Source organism: Plectropomus leopardus, chromosome 23 (assembly GCF_026936395.1).
Source record: "Plectropomus leopardus strain MGB_pleo_1.0 chromosome 23, ASM2693639v1, whole genome shotgun sequence".
Taxonomy (NCBI): Eukaryota; Metazoa; Chordata; class Actinopteri; order Perciformes; family Serranidae; genus Plectropomus; species Plectropomus leopardus.
In genome coordinates, this window is record NC_142198.1 from 9,616,835 (window position 1) to 9,635,311 (window position 18,477).

Consider the following 18,477-nt stretch of genomic DNA (forward strand, 5'->3'; position numbering starts at 1 on the left):
ATTGCGGCTCCCGACCTCTCGGGAAAAGTACTGAGAGATTTTCTTTTCTTCAGTAAGTGCTGCACAACAAAACCAGCTGTTTTGAAATTGCCTTTCAGACAGGATTCTGTCTTTATAATCGACACAATACACTGCAGAGGTTTCATCATAACTGTGCTAACTGTTGTGGTGTTTTGGCCAAGTTTGATTGACAGAGTACACCATTATTGCAGCTTTATAACATCCCTTTATGCAAAGTCCTTTGGGGCAGGGTTGTAATAAAGAGTTATATAACTACATTTAATTTGACTGTTTTTGTATGCATGGTATCCGATATTGGTGCAGAGGTGAATTAGTCCGAATCTAAATTGTGTGGAAGCCCATCATGGGAGACTGAAATTGAAGGAGTTAGAAAAGGTTCATTAACAATCTTGGTTCATGTCGACACGAGAACACACGCATTCCTGACAATCACAACAAACATCTGCTGGGAGGGATGTGAAGAGGAGGCAGCAGTTGCCGATAGGGAATTAAAATGCAATGCGGTTTTTTTGTGGGGGAAGGGGGAAGAAATTAGGAATAAATGTTTTATTTCTCACTTGATTTCTTGCAGCAGATGTAGATCTGTGCCATATGGAGCCATTCGGTAGACAAGATACATTTTGGCCTAGTTTGTTTTTTCGCAGTTTTGCATTTTGAGGTTTAGAGCGTCTCCCATCTGTCCGACAACAGGGCACAGATGTTGATGAGCTCCTTGGACGACATGAGGAGTTGTGCAAGAAATGACTTCATCGCGTGCAATCTAAGTGGCACTTTGCATGTTAAAATTAAAGCTTTTAAACTTGGTTAAATATCAATAGCTAGGATTAACAGCAATGAAAAAAAGATGTAAGGAAAATCACTTTAGGCTGGTTCCTCTACGCTGCTGAGCGGAGGCTAAAATGAAAGCGACCATACTCCAAACATGTGCAATTTCATGCCTGAATTGCGTTTGTAAAAGAGTTACGAGCGGGCCTACGGCGCTGAGGGAAATTATTGGTTGCTGCAAGACAGAAGCAACAAAGAGGCTGATGGTTTTTTGGGGAGGGGTGTTGAGGAATGGCTCTCTCTCGGTCTGGCTTAAACTGTCTCATAAATCCTGAATGCTAGTGTGATGCCAATTAGCGACCATACCCTGGGCAGATGAAGTGAGGGACACTGATGAAAACAAGACTGCGGAGGAATTTGGACTAAATGGCAGAGGGCTGACCGGGATACTGGTGCAACACAGTCAAATCATGTTGCTTGAGGTGAAAAGGCCACATACCTAGCATTTCATAACATTTCTGTTGGGTCTCTCTGCAGTAAATTGGCATTAGTGTTGCGGATCTGCAGTGCATCAGCTCACATAAAGACGTCAAGAAGATCAGGAAATGCCCTCACAAATCCACAACAGCAGCAGTGCTGGGAGTCCATTTCCAAGCATGGACATTAAAATACTATTAAGTCAGTAGTTATGAAACACCTGTTATTAAAAAAAGAAAAGGGAAAATGCAAATCAGGAGCCTCAGGACATTTCTGAGTACTTCTGCTGGCTTGCCTGAGGCACGCCGGGGCCAAGCAAGCATTGCTTAGGCCATAATGAGCGGAGGGAGCGCCGAACGCATTTAGAGACAGGACTGTGCCTTGTGGTAATGTGCCAGTTCATTACATTTTGTGACAGTGTGAGCTGCCTGCTCCGAGCATTTCCTCTGTTTGTTCAGTTACTCAGCTCAATTGAAGGTAATGTGGGTTACATAAACACTGGCGACCGTCTGAGGAGGAGATTTAGGGACTACTTTAATGCACGCCATGTCCTAACAACTGTTGGTCTCCTGCTTACAGTTGAGGACTTGCAGGGGTAAGAAAATAAAGAGATGAAGAATGGAAATTTGGCAGCAAGACTTCTTGATTTATCAACTCTTTGACAAGATGATTATTTTCTTTTTCCATTTGTGTTTTAAAACATTTGTTCCTCAGCGACCTCCATACCTGTCTTTATGTTCAAATATTCTGTCTTGGAAAATGCTCATTATATTGAAAATCTCTTTGGCAATTAAATTTCCATTGTAAGTACAGCCAAAGCGAATCAGTAGATTATTTATTTTTCCTAAAAGTAGTCAGAGCACTGAATTAGAATACAAGCTTTTTTGAAATACTGTTACCAAGATCATGTTTTTAATTCCACAATCCAATATAAAACAAAACATTGGCTTAAAATAAGTCATATAGACAAACCTTGCAGTTGCTATTTGATGCTAGTAGTGAATAAAAGCTGTAATCTTGCCAGCTAGAATCCTTTATGCATTTTTCAAAAATAGTAAAAAAAAAAATAAAAAAAATTCCAACACAGAAATGTTTGAAAACATCAGATTCCTCTCTACAATACTCACCTGTAGAAGTAGGAACAGCCTCGCACTGTGTTGTGTGTGAAATGCTCTTGGCTTTTCTCGTTCCCAAAGTCCTCCAGGGGGTCGGACCACAGCAGGTCGCACATTGGTCCGTATGCCGGGGGCTCTTTGAATCTGTCTAGCTGTGGAGGAAAATGTCAGGACTCTTGTCAGCCTGTTTGACTGGAGAAATGGCACATAGAGTGTGCATACTGCTGCAGAAAAAAAACATTTTTGTTCCCTCTGTGAGAGGCATGTTAGCTGCTGCTGTCATGATCATAATTAAATTCCGACTCCAAGTACTATGTAAGTTGAGCGATATGGCTGATAAATAATTGATATTTTCAGGCTATGCTGCAATATACAACATGTATCTCTGGCAACCTGTCCAGAATGAATGGATGAATCGATGGATTCTGACATTTTCTAAAATTACATAATTGTTTTATTTAAGCCTTTGATAAGTATGATCCTACCTGTGTAACTGCAAAACAAATCTACCTACAGGTACAAATAAAGTAACCTGAACCTGATCATTCTAGTGAACTTATATTAATTTAGAGGGAATACAGCTCGTTACTGATGTTTTAGAGGGCTTTTATTTAGAAATTCCACATCCAAACATCTTAATATTGCCTGAGCGACACTCTGACATGGTATATTGTTTTTTGACTAATTATTCACAACTGAAATACAAATTTTCTCTGAAATACAGTTTGGAGGCAGCAGTTATTATTTTTTGTATTATTTATTACTTTTACTTTATTACCTCTGCTAAAGGGGGGGGTTGTTGTTTTGTTTTGTTTTTTTTAAATCTGACTGTCGGAAGGATTACAGAAAAGAACTACTGCGACAGTTTCTATTAAACCTGGTGGAAAAGAGCGGCATGGGCTAAGGAAGAACCTATTAATTTTTGGATCAGAACCACAGGGCGCATACACAAATTATTTTTTGCAAAATAGAAGGTTTAGCCTGGAGATCTGCACTCTAAGTGTGCCTTTCTAGTTTAATTAAGTATGTTTTCTTCATGTATTTATTATCATTGACAGAGTGACTCAATTATTGAATAAATAGATTCAATTAATGAAATGACTTTAAACAGATGGCTGCTTTCATTTAAAGTCAGTTCTTTCATGCCTTTACCATAATGCCTAGTACTTACATGCACTAGCTGGCTTGACTGCAATGTTCTGCACTGAGTGGTGTTTTAAGTAAAAGCATTTTTTGGTGACATTTTTTGCAGAGGATAGGACAGACATGCTCTGGGATCTTGGTCAATTTGAAAATGACGTGAACTCAGTTATTGACAATTAAACTGGTGGCTCTGGTTCATCGGTTTGGGGTGTCTTTATGTGTGATGTATAAATGAATTACTAAAATGTGCAGAAAATTTCTTGATATGACAATGAGGTCATCTGCCATATTGCACATAAAATGATATTTGTGTATATTGGATATAATCGATATACCCCTAGCCCCTCACTGAAGTGATTTTTTAATTCTATGCGAGGTAGAAAGGAGTGGAATAATTAGTATATACAGTATGGATGATGTGTCAGAGTCTCATCTTCTACTACCTAGAAGGCTTTTTTTGGAAATACATGAAAAAGCTCAATGGCAGCCATTCTTTTGGAGCAATGAACATAAATGACTTTGCTTTCAGCCAAGGATAGCTCTTTCTCGAACAAAAGCTTGTGGATTACTGGATGGGTAGCATGATGGACACTTCAATAGAGAAAATTCTATTATGCATGCCCTCTGATTGCAGCCACAGAATCCATTTGGAATTATTGAATTAGTATGAAAGCAGGATCTGACTCTTCATTGTTTTTGTTTTTTTAAATCACAGCGGGGACCAGACCCCGGTGCTTACGTTCCCTCATGTCCAGGTCCTGAGCAGTATTTGAGACACATCTGGGAGAATCGCTTCATGCATGGCAATTAAGGTTGTTATTTTCACAGCACATCATGCTAAAATGAATACAGTTTTGTCCTCATTAACTCTGAATGAATGCAGGAAATACATGAGGCAGACAGAGAGTTTCAATTGTATTTTTAAAGCCATTAACGGCCACCTGCTGTTAAAAACACACACAAACTGCAGCTTTATGAAATTATAGAGAAAATGGTCTCGAATCAGACACATACTTTCCTGATGTCGTCAAGATTTGTGATTTCTGGAGACAGTCCTCCGTGTACACACAGGAACTGCTGGTTCATAAGTGCAGCCAGGGGAAGGCAGTCGAAGGCGTCCATACATGCGTCATACACCCTCTCTGAATACTTAATTCTACCTGTCATGGGGGGAAACAGGGCAGGGAGAGGAGTCATGCCAAGTCAAACAACATGGCTCTCATACATTGGGGCAGTGTGCTAGACTGGGACGGAAAAGGCTCTTGAAAGTGCCAAAAAACTTCCCAAACACATTTTCAAAACAGCACAATTTCACAGTGCTTTTGTGGTTTTTTTCCCTTCTCTGTCCGAGTCCAACAGAAATACTTCTGACATGTGTAAATATCGAGAAGGGCAAAAATCCGACTGGATCCTGCACCAGGCCAGAGGGCACTTTTAAGTGAGCGTTTGAGGTCGACGGCTGAACTGGATGCATAATAAACAGTTTTTAGAAAGAATAACTCAATTCTCCTTCCACTCTGCACAGAGAATCACAGACCAGACTGCTAAGACTCAATTTAGATCAAAGGTTAAGGAAAATAAAGTGACAAAGCATTACTTACATTCCTGCTTAAATGTGAAATACTCTGTTAAATGTCTACATTCATGATTCCCACGCAGCAAAAACAGTGTTTTGGGGTAAAGGATCTTTAAGGCCCACAAGTACAGCACACACTGAAACAAAGAAGCACAAAAAGGATAGAGGAACAGTTAGCTCATCATCTTTAAATAACACAACATGAAACTATCAAGTCAGACTTTGTCACAGAGTGACATAATACAAGCAGTTCTGCTTATAAAGAAACATTCATGAGGAAGAGATGACAATCCTTTAGAGAAGCCATCAGAGGACCAGGCACGGCACGCTCCATTACAATATATTTTATTAATAAAATGTTCAGGCGATGAGATGGCAAGAAAAATATATATAAGTAAATTTCAACCTCCAGTCCCAGATTAAATACATGTATTTTGCTTCATATTAAAAATCCCTCTCCACATAACCCTAAGATCCACCGTGACATTTGCTATCCAGGCTCCATTTGAAGTTATTACAAAAGCCTACTGCAACTCCAATATTTGCAGCCTGATTTGATCTCCGCTCAAAGAAAGCTATTAATAAACACAGTGTGTCGCACTTGATTAGGCCCCTCGTGAGGACTAAAACAAATACGCGGACTTACTTCAATACTGAAATACCCTCTGTCAACGTAGTCCCCCAGGAAAAGGTAGCGTGTGGATGCTGGTGATCCTCCGACTTCAAACAGCTTCATCAGGTCAAAGAACTGCCCATGGATGTCTCCGCACACTGGAATGAGGCAGAAAGAGGGAACAAAGGCACATCAGGATAACTGCTATTTTTACAGCTGAGACACAACAAATGAAAGCCTATATAACACTGCGAGAGGCTATTTGCTTATTTCCATATTTTCTGTCAGATGAGAAGAGCTCAGATAGCATATGATAGCCCAGTAAATCTTTAATATAGGACCACAGAGGACACCATACATATCTTACATATCTTAAACCTACTTCAGCTGATATTCATAACTACAGAGACAACATTCTATCGGGCAGTTTACTATATCACCTCTAATCAGTTTATTTCATGAAATAATGTGAAATTTATTCATATAAACTGCTCATTTGTAACTGAAAAAGTCCTCATTATAGACAGACCACTGTTCCCTGTCAGCTCCACAGCCCACGCTTACTGCAAGAAGTTATGCAAAGAATAGAATCAAAAACAACATAAAAACAATGCTGTCTTAGTACCAAATAGGACGAATAACAGGAGTTTTTCCTCACTCAGTGTTCACTAAGCTGAGTCCATTTAATCTGAATCCATTCCATTCAAAGGATAACAGAACCAGGATTGAAAATCAGCCTGTATTAAAAGGGTACTTCACCGATTTTGAACCAGCATTGTATCATAACAATGTGAGTATTGAGTGTAGATGAACTGTGGTAAACGTTCCTCCATCTAACCAGTGTCAAGCCCCCCGCCTCTCAACGAAACTCCACAGGATGATGCAAAATATCAATTGAGTTTTGCTGGCCCTGAACTCCATAGTTCAACTTTTTCCATACTGCCTGCCACCGATGCTGTCAACTCGGAAGAGTATAGAAGCAGATCAAGAGACAGATTCGCCAATCTCTGTCTCTCAAACTCAGACCAAAATCCAATAAAACGGTAAGACAAGGCAGTGCTGATCAAATCTGAATAAATTACTGCACTGCCTATTTCTCACCTAAATCGTAAGGAGCATATTTTAGTGCCGCGTTTAGCTATAATAGCTAAGGTTTGTCCACAGCAAGTGGGCGCCATGGAGTTCTCTGCACAGTGAAAACAGAGGCTGAAAAATCAGAGCTCAAACAGTAAAACTAAGCACTAAACAAATATAAACTCAGGTTCTGCTACTGAGTCGCCCAATTTTTTCTTTTAATATGTTTTCAGAAACACATTTTAGTGTCATGTTAGCTGTAATAGTGAGAGTTTGTGAACAAGAAGTGAGAGACATACTGGTAAAACCTGTATAACTGCAGCCTCATTTGCATTGCACAGAAAACTAGCTAACACCGATAACATCTGGCGTGTACTACAGCAAGTGTACAATCTGCATTCACATCCGGGTCAAATGACTCTGCAGAAGTCATGGGTATTTATGAACTCTGGCTCTGATCGGCATTGACAGTAACACAACACCCAGGTGAATGCACTAAATTTAGTTCCTGTCATTGAGATGCAATGACATGCCACTACGGATTACCCTGTGTCTCTTCCTAAGCAGTGCTAAAACATCAATTCAAATCAGTCCGCACTGAGTTTGAATGAGACTGAGTACAAGATACATAAAGAGAAGGAACCATCATAAAGTTCTCACAGAACTCAGTCAATGCTGCTCTACTGCCCTTGATGTCGAATTTGGCACACTCAATAAAAAACCCATAAACCACACACACACACAAAAAAAGGGATACTCGTCTGCTGCAGAGCCGTGTACACAGCTCTGCTATACTGGCAATGGAAAAGCAGTCTATAGCCTATTAAACAAATAGCTGTCAAACAACAACTTCGTATTACATCACCTACCAGCAGGAGTGTTTATTGGTCTGTACGGTGCATTCTGATAGTTTTAGGCTTTCTACCTCTTTAGCAAAAACAAATGCCAAAGTACTTTTTCCTCTCTTTTCTCTGGTGACGTTGCACCAATTTCAAAAGATTTTTCACTTTTCTACTGTATAGACGATCCAGTTTTATGAAAAGACCATCTTTCCAGCAACGAAATACCTAAAGTAATTTACCATGAGTCCCTTGGCAGCAGATGCATGTCACAAATCACATCACAAATACGTCAAACTTCTTAGCGTTTTTGCCATCTTCCTACAAGCTCAGCTATCATTAACTGTGATAACTTGAGTGCACACTAATTTCATTATAAAGTCCAATATGGAACTGAATCACAAGAACTGGCTTCGGTATTGCATTTTCATGCCTCGCTTTTCCACCACATCCTTTTTCAGCCTCTTTATAACCTTGAGGTGTCTCGACTGGCTCGTAATTTGAATACACCTATCCTTGCCAAACACACTAAAAGTTCATTGGCTGAAACAACTGCAAAGCTTTCAGTTATATCCATTTCTAAAACACGTACTGTTAACTAGGATCACAAATCTGGCTTGTTGTAGCGATTACAAACAGATAATCGCTGTGAACACATTCACTTCATCCTAATAGCACTGACAGTCTGTTACTCTGCTGGTATTCTCAGGAAGTCCAGTATATTCAGCACAGTTAAATCCACAATATCACTAGAGTCATATCCATTCTGTACGGATACTAACACATTGCAGGCAGCTGTTAAATAGTGTCAAGGGAGCATTCTGGGACGAACCCATCCACGTCAGAAATCAAAAACCGCAAATCACTCAATCTGGATTGGTTTCCTATCACCCTGTGTGACCTTATACTAAATTACTCTCTGGGGAAACAAGGGGAGCAGAGGCCAGCTTAGATTTGCTGCTTAGCTGCCTTTGACTGACAAGGTGCATGTGAGGTCTTCTGTTTTAAGGGTCTATGGTCAATTTGTAGATTTGTAGAAGGTTGTTCGATTCTTCACATTTGTGGTGGTTCCTAACTGGTGTGTCCACTTCTGGACGAGTCCATTCTGGGATTTCTCAACATGAATAAAATTTGATTTTAACCACAAAATATTCAAAAAGCATACAATAAAATTGACATTATATTAATATAATAATAATGTATAACATAATAACATTATTATAATAATATTTATTCAACTACGCGGTTTTATAGCAAACACTGGTCGGATAAAAAAAAAAATGGTCCCGGTCGGATGCCAAAAACTTCAACACAGTTATGAGGCGGATGGCCAAATGCCTGCATTGTTACGACATCTATTAATTATCCATTCAGATCACCTCCTACAGATCAGGAAATATTGATCATATTATTGATATAAAAAAGCAAATGCATCTACCCCCCCTTCTCTCATTTGGCAAGACCCTTTGTTTGGGAAACACGAGAAAGTACCTGAAAGCTCAACTGTAGATCCTGAAAAATATTTAACCACACAGCTGGTCTGCAAGCTGCCAGCCGAAGAATAGATCCAGTTATATCACCATAAATATGTGGTAGCGTTAATGAGGTTTATAGAGGGTGTCTTTGTTTCAGAACACAGTCTTCAGTACACAGCCACACACACACACACACACACACACACACACACACACACACACACACACACACACACACACACACACACACACACACACACACTAAAAATCCTAGGTATTATATCTGCAGATATTTTTCCTATGAAATGAGAGCAGATGTTTGTAAATTCCTCGCATTCAACCTTACTGTAGCGGTCTTTCCCTTAGGAGAATCTAGCTTACCCCAGAACCCCCCCCCCAAATTGTATTTTCTTGTTGCTGCACTTCTTATTTGATTTCAGTGTTAAAGTGGTGTCTAAACTAATAAGGCTGACGTCAAATCCACAGGCACTGTGGGCAACAAATGCAAAGACATATAAATTACAAAAATAAATCTATACAGCTGGTATGATCAACACAGTTAATTAACACTTACAGACTTGGTTGTCTTAAAGTCTTTCCACTTCATTAAACCATTCTGCACTTTCTACACCTGAGAGTTGTGATAAACAAACAATCCAAAGACAACAATCAGTAATTTAAAGGCCAACGCTATCTTGGCGGCAGCAGTGATAAGCGTGGTGTCCATGTTTGATGCCAAAGTGCTGCAACTCATCTATTCTTCAAGGAATTGGCTAATTGAGTAATTAACAACAGGGTGAATAGATTGTAATCTTATATGAAAAAGGACACAGACTTTCTTTTTCGCAAGGCTGTTTGTCGCTTTATTAACTGTATCTAGCAGGAGGAATTACAATAAGAGCCTGTGAAAAAAAGTCTTTCAGAGAGATACCCAATTAGCTGGAGCTGGAGGACAACGTTGGAGAGCAATTATCTCAAGTTACGAGCCTCGTGAGACAGCTCCGAGAATCAGCTCTCCTTGACTGTATCGTAAACCTTCGCTCTACCATTTGTCTTTTATTAAACCCACAGCGCAACTGTTTAAATTCACAGTGGGGACCAACTTCAAAAAAAGAGCCTTTTATTTGTGTCCAATTTCCAAAGATGTCCTTACTCCCTCAAGCCAACAATACTACAGTACAAACATGTAGCACTGGTTAATTTTAGATTGGCTGTAAGCATCCCAAAAAACTGATTTATTTGAACAAAGGTGACTCAAACAATACTTAAACAAACTTTATTAATTTTATTTTTAACTCATTAACTGTATGCACTAGAAAAAAAATACTTCATAAATTCATGTATTAGAAGTAAATGATAAAAATCAGTTAAAGTCAGAAGATCAACATAGCCCCTTGTTTTTTTTCCCTACTTAACTGAGACATTTGTCTTTTTCGGTGATAAAGAAAAGGTTTGGCCTTGTTTTCAGAGCACTGATTGTTTTTCTTTTAATTTATGTTCTACAGTAAAGCCGTCCAATAAGTGCATGGTTATGCTTCATCTTTTGACGTTGATGATGCCATTTTTTGGTTAATGACAGGTAAATTGACAGGAGTTGTTGGAAAAAATCGAATGACGAACCTAATAATTTGCATGCATTTATTTAATTTGTGTTTTGAATACCTGATTTACTTGGGCGATGAGGTAAAAAGTACATGTAAGTTCTATTAAGTTTTAATTGGGGTAAACACTGTATTTGTCTGACACTTGATGAAGGAAATTAAAGACCTGCATGGATCCTTAAAGCCCATTAAAACCTTAAAGAACTATAAAAACAAACAGCAATTAGAGCAAGAAAGTGATTTTCTCTATTCCGAAAAGAAATTAAAAAAAGAAAAACATTAAAAGGCAACTCTTTGATATTTTCTGTAACATCCCTATTTTTTGGCGTCTTGGCCACCATTAAAGGGGAACATCCCCTAAGTTAAGAATTCCTCTGTCATTCCCAGAGCAGATAAGTAAGTCTCAAACTTATGATGTCAAAGGATATAAAGTATGGAGTTGCTCCATTGATTTCTTTTTTCATACCCCAATAAGCTTTAGTCTATTGTAGAGCAGCTCCATACTACACCCGATACATATTTAAGTATCACATATTTAAGTTTGAGCACTCTAACTTTTGGATTTGGGAGATTTTGGGAGAGTTGCTCATGTTTGCTGATACTTTTGGACAGTCTTAGATCATAAGTATGATGTATGAATTTTGAAAAAGGACGTAGTTCCCCTTTAAGGCTTCACGTTAAGGGTAATGTACTACTCAATGTCAAGTTTGGAGCTGCAATGATTAACCGATCAGTCCATAAAGTCATGGTGGTATACCAGCTTAAAGGTATACCGTGATAAAAAAACTGACTGTAATCATACTGTGTAAGTTTGCTTTTCAACAGTGTTAAAAATAGTACATCATCTTTATTTAAGTTATTTTAAAACAGGAGACATTTTACACATCATTCCATAAAAAAATGGCTTAATGTTTCAATTATAGTTCAACCAAATGTAAAAGTTTTGCTTGTCATTTCTTTACGGGTCATAGTAACTAATAATAATAACAATTCTGTAATATCATGATCCTGTGAAAATGCGATATCTGCTGAGACAGTTATCGTACCATGAAATCTCATACCCTTGGACCCCAAGCTGTGAATACTAAATCAATCATCAACTAATTTGATAATTGATCAGTTTAATTTGAGTAATATCCTAAGAAAAAAGGTCAAAGTTTTCTGTTTTCAGCTTCTTAAAAGTGAATATTTTCTTGTTTCTTATGACTGTAAACACAATATCTTTGGGTTGTGCACAAAATAAGACATTTTGAGATTAAACGCTAATTAATTATTCAAGAAAATTATCAACAAATAAATAGACTGTGTATATAACCGTTAGTTGCAGCCCTAGTCAAGATGCCATAACATGTGACTATATTTGATAAAAGGGACAAGATGACAAGGCAGTCCAAGTGATTCATCCTGCTTTATCCAGAAGGTGTGTGATTGCTATGGAAACGAATCATCAAATCCGATCAACAATGGCAGCTTATAGCACTGAGAAAAAACAACAACAAACAAATCTAAGCTGCTGCTGACCTGATAAAGAACCTCTACGAGTATCACCAGGGGTAACACTGCAATGTATCCATTCTGCAGACACATACAGATGGATGCAAGAGGCAACCATCTCCTCTGTAAAGCAATTGTCTAAAAAACACATTACCCTGTGCCCCAGAGAACAATACTGTCTGAAGGGATGACCACCAAGAGAGCAATTATTACGAAAGTGTAATGCTCACAGTGTTCACAGGGAAATTAACCATTTTTTAAAATGTTTTTAGAAGCCAGCTCTGCAGGAGGGAGTCCGGCGAAGGAGTCAGACACTGCAATTTCACCTGAAGCACACGTCAAACACGCTGTGTGTGGGAGGGCTGGACCTCCAGCTGACCTTTTGAAAAGCTGTCACTTGCCAGCAAAGAAAACAGCAGGGATACACGGCTGTGGTGAGAGTTTAATCATTGGTCAAAAAGACCCAACGTGATGGTCACTGTAAATTGTAGTCATCTCATCTGTGCGAGCGCGGACGATGCTGGTCGATGAAAAACAAACAGAAGCGATACAATGGCTCACTCCTCCAGCTCGGGGAGCTGCTTTATCACAGCAAACACACAATCCATCCATCGCTCTGCTCCAGTACACCTACAGACATGCTTTGCCTCCCTCCCTCTTGTCACACAACACACAAAAACGAGGTGAGAACCAGAACCCACATAAGAAGAGCAGGTGGGAGTACATTATCTGGAGTGAGAAACAATTGGTTCTGGCCATCTCCAGCTTGCGCGCTAAAGTGATCTCCCTGAGTAGCAGCATATCAGCGGGCAGCAGCTATTGAGTGGGTGGTGGACATTACACAACCTGGCTTCAGAACCTACACAGGCCACTCCAAAGGCCGGGCTCATTGAGCCAGAGAAATCCACGGTGAGGCAGACTGTGCCAGATCATGTTTTGATTGAGACTGCATGATAACAATATACCCCCAGGTTTTCTGATGGCACTCTCTGAGAGCTTACATCTTGCAGAGCATGCATTTATGCAAAGGCGTTGGTGGAGCTTGCAATCTGTTATGAACATCAGATTGCATGTGATGCTTAACAAGCTGCTATCACCAGTACAGCAGCAACAATAAATGTTCTGCTTGAGTGGTGGACTTTAAAGAGCTCAACCAACTTTAAATTACTGTGTTACCCAACCCTTCACAAAATTGTGACCTTTTATGGTGTTTGTCATTGCTTGTGTATAATATGTGTTTATGAGCTTGGAGCAGTTCCATTGTCAGAGGCATGAAGAGTATACATTTTTCAGTATTTAACTTAAACAAAAAATGAAGAAAAGAAATAGAAAATACACATTATTTTGTGCAGCAGAAACATTTTTCTTCTCACCTATCATTTTGCAATCTCCTTGGAATTATCTTGCAAGACCTTAAGAGGGTCCTGACTATCAGGTTTGGAACCACTGGTGTAAATTGTGGTGAAAATATACATTGTAGCCCAAACAATGCTGAATTTGTGAGGCTGATACCAAATGATTAACACCACTAAATCTGCACCTAGCTAATATTGCCACAGCCGATTTTTTTGTATAGTCTAGACTTGTATTCATGACTTGCGACTTGACTTAGACTTGAGACAGATGACTTTAGAGGCTTGATTTTTTATTGTTAATATATATTTTTGGTAATATATTTACATTTTTAAGATATTGAGATGTAACATTTTGATTTTGAAACACGGCGGGGCTATTTCTAATGCAGTATGCAGAAACCTGGCAACCTACTAGGACGTGAAAGAGGCCATCTAGTAAATATATGCAGCTATTATGGAGGGGGCTTGCCAACTCTCCCTCGCTCTAAAATTCACATGATAAGTGTATTTTTTGTTGAATGACTTGTGTAACAACATATTGGAAAGGTTTAGTGACCTTGCAATGCTGCACAGAAAAAGCACACTTCACACTGCCATCCTAATCAAGGTCTTAGTGAAACCTTTTTACAGGATATTCCACATCCAAGGTCTGAACATTTCCTCACAAAGAATAAATCGTTTTCATGAGAAACATTCAACAAAATGCATACAGCTAAGGCTAATAAAGACAGAACCTTGGAAGCATTTCAGATTATACTGATCACTTTAACATCTCTTTCAAACATGTTAGAAACCAATCTCCATCAGGGTTGAGCACCCACACTGCAAACAGGTGTATGAACAGCGTAAAAGCTCCCTGTTGCCTGGTGATGTGGCTGTAGGAGCTCTATTGACGGGTGTACGAAGGCCATGGGAGCAGCTTGTACACAGTGGCCTAAGCCAGCTCTGTTCGTCACACGCATCCCTCCCTCCACGAAAAACCCCACCTGCCATCTGGTCCAACCAGGAAGTGACTGTGTGAATGCAAGAAGCAGAAAGAGTAAGATAGATGACATATCAGGGTGCTTTACATCTATGATAAATATTTACTTACTAATTTGCCAAACGTGTGTCATGTTGGAGTTGTAAACTGCTTATTTGGGGGTGGGGGGGTACAGAGAGAGAGAAAGAGCCAGTCCCTGAGCATGACACAGAGGAATAAAAACATGGCAGACAGAGGAAAGAGGAGTACACAGAGAAACAAAGAAATGTTTACAGAGAATGGTGTGTGAGTTTCAGAGCATGCACGAGAGGGAAACACAGCAGGATCACGAGCACGCGCAACAGAGAAATCCTTGTTGAAAAGGACTACTGAGTGGGAGAAGGGTTGAGACAGGGGTGTTGAGTGGGAGGGAAAGAAATGCTTCATTGCAGTGCTCGTGCATGCATACAAGCATACGCGCGCGCACACACACACGCACACGCAGAGCTCCTCAGGATTCTGGGCCTGCACACTGAACAGGAGCTGCTCGCTGTTTCTATGTAGCACAACAAAGGAAGGATGTTTATTGGTCGAATCTAAACCGCTCTGAAATCTAAAATTAAGATATGTTAGCTTGTGACAGAGCTTCTCAGATTTGAAATGACTATCTGACCACACCGAAAGGTCAGCGTTAGAGCTTATTTACACAGAAGAAACCAGACTGTATTCAAGTTAAACCTTTGAAACCTGGGCAAAACTGGCAAGAAATTAGTTAAAAGTAATACTAAGAAATTAAAAAAGAAATTACCTGAACATTACATACATACAAAAAACAAACCAACCAAAAAACAAAAAACAATAAGAAAGGGGAAAGTTTACAAAACATCAACAGGAAATTACCTAAACAACACAAAACAAACAAATTATCATTTTTTATAAGAAATTAATTAGAATTTAAGTTTTCTGGAAATTTCACCCTTGCTTTTTTATAAATAATTTTGTGAATCTATTAATTTCTTGCAATTTGCGGGACAGTTCTTGCAAGGTTGCTCATTGCCTTTTTTCCCTATGTTTTCCAAGGAAAATCAAAAAATCACACCAATTTAGAATACTTCATCTGAACACAGCACAAGAAAAGTGATGTCAATACAGGTTTCAAAGGGTTAAAGCAGAAAATAATACTATACTTAACATATCTGATGAACTCATACCCACTGCTATTTTTTCAAACCAATAATGCCATATTTTTAGTGAATAACACTAGCATTTTAAGAGACTTTTTTCCCCTTCAGCATAGTAAGAAAGATCACAGCTTTTCCTTCTTGTGCATATGTGTTTCAGTTATATAAGTAGCCTACTGTTTCATTGTGGAAATGAACTTATTTAATGGTGTTTACTTTAAAATGGTAGATCAATACAATTTGGTTGATGTTCAGTCTGAGTTAAAATTGAATTCGACTGCATACACTGGCATACAGAGCTGAGAATACAGATTTTTCCTTTCACCCCTCTAGACTGAATCCACAGTGGTACTTTGTCATAAAAATCCTTAATGAAAGTAAGTTATACACAGCTAAATAATCAAAAATTTTGCATACGTTCCTGACAACACAAAGACAGAGGCACTAAATGAGGCTTGTGATTGTCTAGCCTGTTTGCATCTTTTTTTTCCCCCACTCTCTTGAGCAACCAGACAAGATATTCTATTATTTAAATGGCCTCAGTAAACCTATGAGACCAACACTTTTGTTTAAAAACAGCCATGCATTCATGAATTTAAGTAAGTGCGACACTTTCCAAATATGAGCACAGGCCTCTCTCCACTGCATTTTGTTTTAAGAATGATCTTGTACTAGGAAATGATGGGTTGCCATAGATCCTTTGAGGAGGTCCATGCCTCTGATTACAACAACATCAAAGAAGCCTCATCAGAAAGTCTAATGGAGGAACGGGGCACTTGACCAGGAAGAAAGACAACAATTGATGCTCTGGATCTGTGCATATGCATCAGCGAGTGTCTTTCTTCACTGAGGCAGGCATGAATGAGCTGAACTTCAGCTGCAGGGCGCTTTTCAGTCTGAATAATTGCTCAACTGTAGAAATAAATTAATAAATCTTGTGAAAAATTAGTAGTCACAAAAATGCTCAGCGCTTCATGCTACCTTTATAGTTAATCTATCTGAAAAAAGAGAGAAATTAGGCATTAGAAATTACTTTTTTCCAAGGGTAGCAGGTGTTTTTTTTATAGTAAGCTGAATATCAGTCTGTTGAACTTTTCTGTGTTACAACTGTGTTTTAATATATGAAGCAGCCAAATGAGCGTGTCAAAAAAGCTTTTTAGCTTTGGCAACTTGGATGAACTAAACTTGTGTGTTTCCTAAAATAAAACACACTGCTATGGCCAGCTGCGTGGCCCACGTGTGGCCTGGAGGCACAATGACTCACTTAATTAAGAAAATTAAGTTTTGATATGAATGTAAGCCTGCAGTCCTCTCTTCAAAAGAGCCAAGAGAGTGTGTTTCAAATCTAACACACACGTTTCTGCAAGTTGTCTGTAAGTTAGGGCTGCATTGGTTATTTTAGGGTTAACATATAGTGAGATTCGGATTGTGATTTGGACTCAAGTACTGTCAGTGCCCACCGTGGCAGTCCTAATAATGGCTGACTCTATAACAACAGTGACAAACATGAAAGAAATTGGCTAGGTAGCCGGGAATAGGAGAATAATTTGCTTTTCCTGCCATGTGTGCATGCAAGCACCATTTTTGTCTATGAATCATTGTCACTCATTTGTTAAGGTAATTGATTTAAAACAAGCACAAACGGTTTTCTTTTAAAGCTGTTAAACAGTCCTGAAGTTTTGATTTTGGTTAGTAAGTCAGCCAGAAGACCTTGGAACAAAAACAGTACAAAGGAACAATATGTAAAAACTGTAATAATGCTTAAAAATGATAGAAATCCAGCAAAATAATCAGGATGATCATAATTTTAGTATAATTTATAGTATCAGAATTGCAATAACCAAAGCACATACAACAAATTTTACAGTTTTTAAAGTGCACAACGGCCTCACATTCCAGCGTCCCCTCTTGGAGAAATACTTATTTGTTGGTGGAAGGCTCTAACTGCCAAACTACCAAATATTTTAATTATCGCTTACTTAAATATTCTGTCAAAATTTCCTAAGCACAGGATGACATCTTCAAATTTCTCCATCTATTAAAGCAGTACAAAACCAAAACACATTCATGTTTGCATGGCCCCCTGTCAGCGCCTACAAACAAAGTATGCTGTTAATGTATTCGAAGTAAAATATTGCAGTCTTTTGTTATGTGTTTAGCTTGCAAGAAGACATTGTTATGATGCAAAAAAAACACAACCAAATGACATTTTGTGCTGCCAGAGTTAAAGACATAATTGCTAAAATAGTTACTGATTAATTATGTCAACCAATTTATTGTTTAAAGGGTAAGTTTAGGGTTTTTCAACCTGGATCCTTTTACCCACATTTTTATGTCAAAGGGACTAATGGGGGCAACAACTGACCATTGAAAAGTTGTCAAGTATTTAATGAAAAGGGGCTGCAGCTGGCCATATGAAAAACAGGCTGCAATGTAACCACTAGGTGTATGTTTGCACTTTCGCCCACTACAAGTGCTTGTTTTTGCCACTGACAGGCTCAGATTGTTATTTTAAGTGTCTGACTCCTTATGGAAGGTAGCCCTACAGAGAAAGACCTTCTCAGTGAGGAGTAAGAACCTTTTTGTGTAACCAGAAACAGCCTGAAAATGGCATCACTAAACCCACCAGACTCTATTATAGTAGACAGTAATTTAATTTCATGTATAAAGCCTGCATAATTTTACCTCTAACTGAGTGAATTAAGGGCTTATTTAAAACAAACCCCAGTTGGTGATTGTTGGAACAGTGGGAAGACGAATCAAGACGTCTTTTATTAGGTTTCTGTT

General features: G+C 38.8%; 1 protein-coding gene across 5 annotated transcripts in view; it reads right to left on the bottom strand.

Annotated features, from left to right (window-relative positions):
* LOC121961815 (protein phosphatase 3 catalytic subunit alpha) overlaps window positions 1–18,477 on the bottom strand; it is a 79,449-nt gene that overhangs the window by 29,249 nt on the left and 31,723 nt on the right. For all 5 annotated transcript variants that reach the window (XM_088074010.1, XM_042511856.2, XM_088074012.1 and 2 more), the window contains exons 3-6: window positions 5,744–5,868; window positions 5,123–5,234; window positions 4,536–4,681; window positions 2,391–2,530 (exon numbers count right to left, since the gene is read on the bottom strand). In XM_088074010.1, coding sequence (XP_087930136.1) covers window positions 2,391–2,530; window positions 4,536–4,681; window positions 5,123–5,234; window positions 5,744–5,868 — 523 coding nt within the window. The remainder of the gene's footprint in view (window positions 1–2,390; window positions 2,531–4,535; window positions 4,682–5,122; window positions 5,235–5,743; window positions 5,869–18,477) is intronic.